This window comes from Solea solea, chromosome 7 (assembly GCF_958295425.1).
Source record: "Solea solea chromosome 7, fSolSol10.1, whole genome shotgun sequence".
Lineage (NCBI taxonomy): Eukaryota > Metazoa > Chordata > Actinopteri > Pleuronectiformes > Soleidae > Solea > Solea solea.
In genome coordinates this window covers 28,988,332-28,997,087 of record NC_081140.1, presented here as the reverse complement: position 1 = coordinate 28,997,087, position 8,756 = coordinate 28,988,332, and the positions used below count along the sequence as shown (strand labels likewise).

Sequence of the window (8,756 nt, the reverse complement as noted above, 5' to 3'; positions counted from 1 at the left end):
TTTATTTATTCTTTTAAGCAGCGACTCAAAAAGTACATAAAGAATTGATTCTGGTGTAAAGTTTCCCTCTCGAATGACTCACTTACCACTGCAGCTCTCTCTCTCTCTCTCTCTCTCTCGGTTCACATTTGAAAAATCATCTCTCGTCTTTTTATCTTTTAATTACACAGTTACAATAAAGTTTTTGGCTCCGGCTTCTAACGGTTTTCAGTGTCCGACCGGTTTCTTCTTCCCCTGAGAATCTTCACATTACATTACATGTTACAACATTTACGTCTTTCATCTGCTTCACACGATAATAAGAACAAGAAGTGGGTCGAGAGCGTGTGAACGTGTGAATGTGTGAAACTCAGACTCCAGTTTTACATCCATGTCCAGGAAAATCAAACAACTTTGTGTAAAAAAACTCAACAAATGACAAACTGAAATGAGTGACTGAAATACAAGAAAAAATAACATAAATCAAGTCAAACAGAAGTATAAATGAGGCTGAGGCACAAACATGAATTTACAATTTGGTTAAAAAATAAAATAATACAAAATAGAAGACACAAAATGAAGCAAGTAATAAATACAAATTATTGTCAGTCATCGTTATAACAGGCATCTACAATCTGTATTACAAGATTAGATTATTATTATTATTATATTATTTTTTTTTTTTTGTCTATTCAGTTCTGCACAAGTAAAATTAGGCCAGAAATAACAGAAAAAGAAAAAAGTAAAAAAATATGTGATAAAATTATGGAAGAGGTTTAGGACCACATCATCCTACCTAAACTGGATTGGACTTGACTGGATTACATTGCATTGATTTAGATTGGTTAAACTGGATTAGATTTTATTGGATTTGATTAGATTGGATTGGACTCATTTGGATTAGATTAGATTAGGTTTGACAAAATAAGATTAGATTAAATTGGGTACAGTTATTGACACTGCGAAGTAGAGTGAAAAACACACAACAGCTTGGAAACACAAGAAAAAAATACTAAAACATAATTCTGAGATTAAAGTCAGAATCCTTTTATTTTTTATTTTTGTTTCCAATTTGTTTTTCTTCCCTAATCATTTTCTGTACTTAATCATTTTTTTCATGATTTGACTGAAAATATTTTCATCAAAATCAGGAAATTAGCAAAATTATAAACAGATTTGGATTCAGATTACACTGTTAAAACTAAAACTGTGAATTTTTTTGAGAAACAAATTTAAGTAGATTTAAATATTTTCACTTATCTTATGAATTTAGTTGTTTCTGAAATAATAATGTATTTTAAGAGAAATCTATAAAACAGAGTGTTCGTTCCAGCAGAATCCAGAGCACTTTTTTTTAATTTAAATATAATTACACAGAACTCTCATCCGTATAATCCACATATAAAAGCAGAATTCATGTGCTCATTTATCATCTAACTGAATTTGAGAAGAAGAAAAAAAAACTATCACTGTAAATCAATTTCTATCACGGTGAAGGATATTTAGAGAAGAGGAAATAAAACGATCCATTAATAATAATCAGAGTAATGATAAAAGCTGTGGATCTTTACACATTCTCTCTGACACTTTCATTAATATCCTGATGATTTATTGAACTGCAGGGTTTTTTCTCTCTGGTGGTCGGAAATTATTTAATGTCACACTTTTATTATTTTTTATTTTCATAAATTCCTTTGAGCAGAAAACATTTCTCCACAGATTATTTGTTGTTGTTGTTCTCAGTTTCCTTTGAATATTATTATTTTATCTTGTTGTTTTATATTCATTATGATTTTCCTTTATTCTTTTTTTTAAAGTTATTTATTTTCCTTTCTCTGTTCATTTAATTCTTATTAATTTCAGTTATGTTGTTTTGTTCACCGTGGATTTAAAGTGCGTTGTGATTTCTTGAGACGAAACCTCAAAGTCACCTTTAAACATTTTTGGCTTTTAATTTCTAGAATATTCAATTCTTTTTTCATGCATATTGTTAAAGATTTATTGAGTGTTCTCAATGATTTTTTCCTATTTTTAGTCTGTTGTAAACAACGTTAACTAAAATACTCACACTAACACAACTATGGACAAAAATGTTCTCATTGAAACTGATACATTTTGACAAAAACAGCAATTGAATGGTTAAAAACTTGTTTGATATGTATGATGAGGACTGATCATTTATAATATCTGATAATAATTATTTATGTTATTTTTTTTTCGCGTAAAATAATTTGTAGATAGACTTTATGGATTTACCCTTTAACACCGTAAACAGAGCTGAGGTCAGGTGTTGCAGTGATGACATCGCCCACATTTTATAGTAATGTAGTAAAGTAAAGTAAAATTACACCAAACCGTGTAGCGTCGAGTCATCTCTTTCTTTAGCTCCATCGTAATCTAACATCACTTAACCAGTGTGTGAAGTTTATACGAGAAAGAGGAGGATGACAGAATAAATCTGACTCCTGTGTCTTTTCACACCAGTAAATTAAACAATATTCATTAATAACTGTTATTATTTATTTAGTAACACATGTTCATATATAAAACATTTTTATACTGTGTACCTTTTTTTGTTGTTGCTTATTTTAACCATAAAAGAGCCAGAAAATTAGCTTTTTGCCCGTTTTTCCAGAATTACTTTCAATAACTGGCAGTTATTTAAAATTTACTGCATGTAGTTGTACACAAACACCATATTTTGTATGTTAAATTAAATGTTGTTTAAATGTGTTAAATGTGAGAAGTATAAAACAAAAAAAACATTCATCCAACTCTCTCCTCTCTGGTGACAAAGACGATGATTCTCTGGCTTGAAATTACTGTAATAACCACACGTTGGCTTTGACGTGCAACTTTTCCGATAGCTCAAAACGTCACGTAATTACGGTAACGCAGAGTGTGCAAATGTGGCCCCTTTGATACTCTCGGTGTTTAAGTGTTAATGAATGAATGAATGAATGAATATTCTATCATTTATATCCTTGATGAGTAACGTCTCCTTCACATTTCTCTGATGTTTAGCAGGATTCAGTCTCTGAGGTTTGATCAGCGGAGATGAATCACACGGAATGTGGAAAAAAATCTGAATTTCTGATTTAAAAGGATTAACTTTGGCGTGAACCCACATTTTATTTCCTACCAAATAAAAACCACAAAAGCAGCAATAAACAGACTCAGAGCACAGCAGTAGACATAAGAAGATATAGATTTTAATATCTTTATAAACATTTTGTACTCATCGTGTACTGAACATTTGAAATATGGCAACAACAAACTCAAAAAAATAAAAATAAAGAAATAATAAAGAAGAAATGTACATGAAAAGGCAAAGAGTGGGAGGAGGAGGAGGAGGAGGAGGAGGAGGGAGGTGAAGGATTGTGTCTGTACAAAGAAAAGGATGTAAAAAATATAGCATGAAAAAAAGGAGCAGAAAACCCTGTTATTGTTTTTGTCATAGTTATACAGTAAATGATTAATATCAGCACTGCAGTAAGAAGAAGTTTCCTGTTCGTTCACTGACACAGAGACAGTTTCACAGTTTGTGTCTCGCTGCGTGTCCTTGTCCCTTCACAAGCGATTGTCTCGCTCTCAGATCCTCAGATCCGTGGACGATCACGTCACTTAATTAAATTCTCCCGGCGCCGTCCATGTGTTCTCCATGCTCCATTCAGAGTTTTTTTTATTTATTTTTTAAATCTTTTATTTATTTTTTTAAAGTCATTGACACATTTGTTTTCCCCAGTCGTCGTTTTTCTGTCCCTTTGAAGTTAAAGTCAGAGAGGGAAAAAAAAATCATCAGTTCGTCACAACCCCGCCCCTCCTCCGCACTGTGACCCTTGACCTCTGAAGCTCCTGTTGGTCCATGTTGTGTCTTTGAATGAAAAAATGAAAGAAAAAAAGAAAAAATAAAGAAAAAAACAACATTTGACACGAGATATAGAGACAGACTCGTCCATATTCACAGCTTCATCTTCTTCCTCTTTGTTTTTCCTCCAAGCGAAAAAAAGTAAAATGGCTCCTGTTGCTCCTCGTCGCCACGGAAACACAAATACAAACAAACAATTAGCAGCAAATGATTCAATTACACAAGAAGAGAAGAGATGTGACATCTGTGTTAATAACACGGGTTATTGCTGTTGTTGTTGTAACGTAAACATCAGCTGTTTTGATCTAAACAAGCAGCAGTGGAGGCAGGGACCGTCTACAAATTGCAAAACAGACAAAACAAATTTCTACACACTTCATTAATCTCCTCTCAGTCCCTGTTTACCACTTTTTAAAGATGCTAAACTATCTTGACCCAAATTGTGAGACGATCATATTTTACTTGGCAAATTAATAATTTTGGTAAATTACTTAAAACTTTATTTAAAACATACAAACATAAAGGTCATTTGTTTGGGGACCTGAAAAACATCTCCCGCGACCCATCTGTGGGTCCCGACCCAGTCTTTAGGAAACACTGCTACCTATTTGGAAGAAAATCATACTTTTTCATATTTTTTTGGCAATTTTAATTCAGAATATTAACTAAAATCATCACCATAATACAGAGTAATGACAATAAAATCACTATAGACGTCACTTATCGCCTGTAGATTATACTACAACATATTTTTTTAGAAAATAAAACAGTCTTTCATAATTTCTGAGAATTTTTGTTCCAAATATTAGAGTGTAGTGGCCATAAAATCAGTATAGACGTCACTGGTTTCCTGTAGATTATAGTAGAACGTATTTACAAAGAGAAAAACATACTTATTCATAATTTCTGGGATTTATTTTTTATCTTAAATAATCACCATGATAGAGTTAGTGCCTCTAAAATCATGATACTGTAAATGTAGGTGTTTTATTTTGTAGACGGTCCCTGCCTTCACTCTCAGCAGCTGAGTGTTTAGATGAAAACAAGGTTGTTGCTGATTGTTTACATTACACTGGTGGGAAAAACTATAACTCTAACCATAACTACAGCGATAACTCGCATTATTAATGTGATATATTATTGTTTTTCCCACAGATGTCACCTCCCGCGCTCCGTAGGAAACAGAGTTATACGAGATATAAAATCAGCACAGAGATTTTTTACAGTTCCGGGGCAAAAACAGTGATATGTTGAGAGAAGTTGTTGTGATTTATTTCGGCTTCAAACCACGTAGCAAATAACTGGCTGTGCTTTTTACGGCCTCAATATGGCTAATAATTAAATTCATACTGTTTGTCTTCAGCCAGATTTATTCTCCGTCGCTCGTCACACACCTGGCGTTGTGGACAATATTTTAATATCATGAATCCGCCAATTATTATTAATTTAATTAAATTGTAATATTTCGTTCAGGGAAAGTCGATTTAAAATCACTTCGTCCTTAAATCAATCAACAACTTCATCAAATCCCTGCTTTATCAGATTAAAACAGAAGACGTGGAAACAAATAAAGACTTGGAGAGAAAGATAAACTGATTACGACGACACAGGAGCCGACTGGAGTGTGGTCATAAGTGTGTGTTTGGTTGCCGTGGAGACGACTCCACGAAAACTTGAGCGTGAATTGAAAACGTTGCGCATTCAAGTTGTTAAGTTCTTGTCGAGTGACGGGGAGTAAATGAGGCGACAATTCATTCACACAATCACTGTTTGTCTTTGTTTATGAGAAACTGTGGCACCAAAAATATGTTTAACAGAGAAAGAAAGCAAGAAGCATTTGAAGTGTTTTTAACATTTGTTTTGCTTCTTTTTTTTTACAGATTGAGGTCAAAATGGAAGCTGGTGCGAGCAGCTGACGACCAAACCAACACGTTGTTGTCATATTTTGGACCTGGTTCACACTGGATTCAGGTGCAGTGCTGATGTTTGCCTTAAAAATACTTACATTTACTTCAAATACTCGACTGTACTCAACTAAACACCATTAGTGAGCTGTACTGCTTTGAAAAGTGTTGTGTTTGTGACATTTGTGACAGATTTAGAAGCTAAAACTGCGGCGAAAGATCATTTTCACTGTCTATCTTTGCAGTGAAACAACAAGCGGTAAAAATAGTTGAGACTTCTGTTTCCCCCACAAACACCTCGACGCCTGAGCGCGTGTCTAAATGAAATGTGTGGCGTTCCGCGACGCGGCAGCATCCAGTGTAAACCTGGCTCGACTATTTTGGTCTTTTTTTTCTCCACCAAATGTTGTTTTTCTGTGCTGCACTTTCTGAGGGAAAACAGAAGCTGAATAAAAGAAATAAAGGCATAAAATCAGAAAACAGACAAACGCAGATGAAATCTCTCTCTGTCTCCGGTGGCAGTGCAAGCTTGGTCCGTGTTCACCGTTTCACTCTCTCTCTACCTCCGGATTTTGTGCTGCGAGTCTCGCTGCTGTGAACGTTTTCACACCGTTTGATACGCCCTACACAACATTTACACATATAATCACATTCACACACATACATAAGACACAGGCCTCGAAGTGCAGGAGCAAAGAGAGTCCGAGGGTCCGAGGGTCTTTGTTTTGTGATGAAGGGAAAAGCCTCCGCAGGTCAGCGGAGGATGTACTCCATGTTTGTCGTTATCAAGGCCACACAGAGCGCGTAGGCGTGCAGTGAGGACGCGGACGAGGTCGCCTCATTGTTGGCTTGCTGGACCCCACTAGGGGGACGAACAGTGGTCCGCGGGGCACACTTGTACTTCCTCCTCGTGACGGTGCCGTCCGGGGATGTGTGGTCGTGTTTTCCCCCATCTGTGAAATCAGGGGAGGAATCCTCCTTGTCGGCCATGACCTCCTTGGAGTGGTGAACCTCATTGTCACCTTTGCCTTTGCTCGCTCTACCGCGAGGCTTTGTGCAGTTCCGAGGGCGGCCGGGCCTCGATGGCTGCACCATGTGGGTCTGTCCGGAGCCCAAGACTACACCGCGGTTCATCGACGGGTTCACAGTGCCGGACAAATTGTTAGTCTGCGCTCTGGACTCAGAGTTCGGGACGGTGGGCGAGCAGTGGGGGAAATCCTCTTTCCGCAGCTCCTTGATGTCTTTCCCGACCATATCTGCTGGCGACTGGCAGCCCACTGACGACGTCGAGCCTCGGAAGCGTTTCAGCCACTCCCACAGCGACAGGGCCTTGCAGTCACATGCCCAGGGGTTGTTGTTGAGGCGCAGGTACTCCAGAGCTGGCAGCATGTCCAGACATTGTCCGGACAGCTGTATGAGGGAGTTGTTGAACAGGTAGAGGGTTGTGAGACGCTTCAGATCGTGGAAGGCCTGGCGGTCCACCCACTCAATCTGGTTCTGGTGCAGAAGCAGCCGGTCCAGGGCGCGCAGGCCTCTGAAGGTGTTCTCGTTCAGGCTCCACAGACGGTTTCCATGCAGGAAGAGGTGGCTCAGGTTGTGCAGGTCCATGAACGTGTCGTCCTGCAGGAACTTCAGATGGTTGTCCTGAGGAGATTCATAAATATCACACAGTCATCAGCGTATCGTGTAATCCGTGGTTCAAATATGACCTAATATGTGAATGTGGGATCTAAGTAAACATCCAATTTGAAAATGAATTAAAAGTGAACCAGAAACAAAGCAGAGAATGTTTATTTCTAACCTTCTTGCTTTGTAGTAAACAACACCAGCCGTCAACCAAACAAATTTCCAGAACTTTGTCCAAACTTTTACCCAAGATTTATACGTGCAGTAAATTTGAATGGACTCATTTTCCACCTCAGTCTCTGCCATAAAACCCCCACAAATCAGCAGCCAGACATGAGTAATGGATGCCTGGCTCATAGAAAAAGACTCCAGACCATGTACATGTAGCATAAACAGTACATGTTTTCACAAGTACATGCATCAGAGGTGTGCGTCCTTCATCGAACGCACAGTTTAGCTTAAGAAATGTCCGTGTTTGTCGAGTGAAAATAATAATAGCAGCTGTAAAAAATAGTCAGAATCATTAAATTAGTCACAAATCTGCTGTGGTCATGATTCATATTGTGAAATTGGGTCACAGTGGTTTGTCATCTTGAAACAGTGGGTCCTCATATAATGAGTTTGAACCCCACTGAAGTGGACTATTTATGTTAACACAACACAGAGTGGATACTACTACGAATAATAAAAACATCATATTTGAGTTATGTGTGGAAGGATTTGTATATTTCACCACACATTTGGACATTTTATGTCAGATTAACATGTAGAAATGAAGCGAATGAACACATTCAGACTTCATCCATTCATGAGACTGGGCTGAGAGTGTATATCATGTGACCAAGTTTTACTGACAAGAAACAACAGAGATTTCTTTATTTAGACCTACAACAAATCCAACAGTAAGGCTCTTAGTTCACAGCTGATCGTCGAGTTGTGGATGATGATAATGAACCAGTCAGGATGTGAATGCACTAACACTCACACAATGAAAAGTGAAGAAAGAAAAACTGTGTTAGTTAGGCTGAAGATTTTTACAGTTAACGTTCATTACAAGTGTTTTCTCCTCTGTGTGACGTTATCAAACATTTGTGACGTCATCACATGAAACTTTATATTCCAGTGTAAAGTGGAGGAAAATCTCTCTTCTGATTGGCCGACAGGTCTTTACAGTTACTGTTATATCGCCACCTATTGTCGTATCTGTGTTCTTTTGTGTTTTCCACACCTGTGTGGAACACTGGACTTTTCAAAAATGAAACAAGCATGATTTTTTTATTTCTATTTTTCTGTATTTTCTGAAAATTGAGAAGTTTATTATTGATGGAATGCGCAGCCTCAACCTTGTTAGGGATCTCCAGAGATGACCTTGACATTTA

General features: G+C 37.2%; 1 protein-coding gene across 1 annotated transcript in view; it reads right to left on the bottom strand.

Annotated features, from left to right (window-relative positions):
- Positions 1-3,134: 3,134 nt before the first annotated feature.
- Positions 3,135-8,756, bottom strand: part of rtn4rl1b (reticulon 4 receptor-like 1b) — a 176,674-nt gene continuing 171,052 nt past the window's right edge. Inside the window, exon 4 of the mRNA XM_058634942.1 lies at positions 3,135-7,395. Within this exon, the coding sequence (XP_058490925.1) occupies positions 6,505-7,395 (891 nt within the window). The 3' untranslated portion in view covers positions 3,135-6,504. The remainder of the gene's footprint in view (positions 7,396-8,756) is intronic.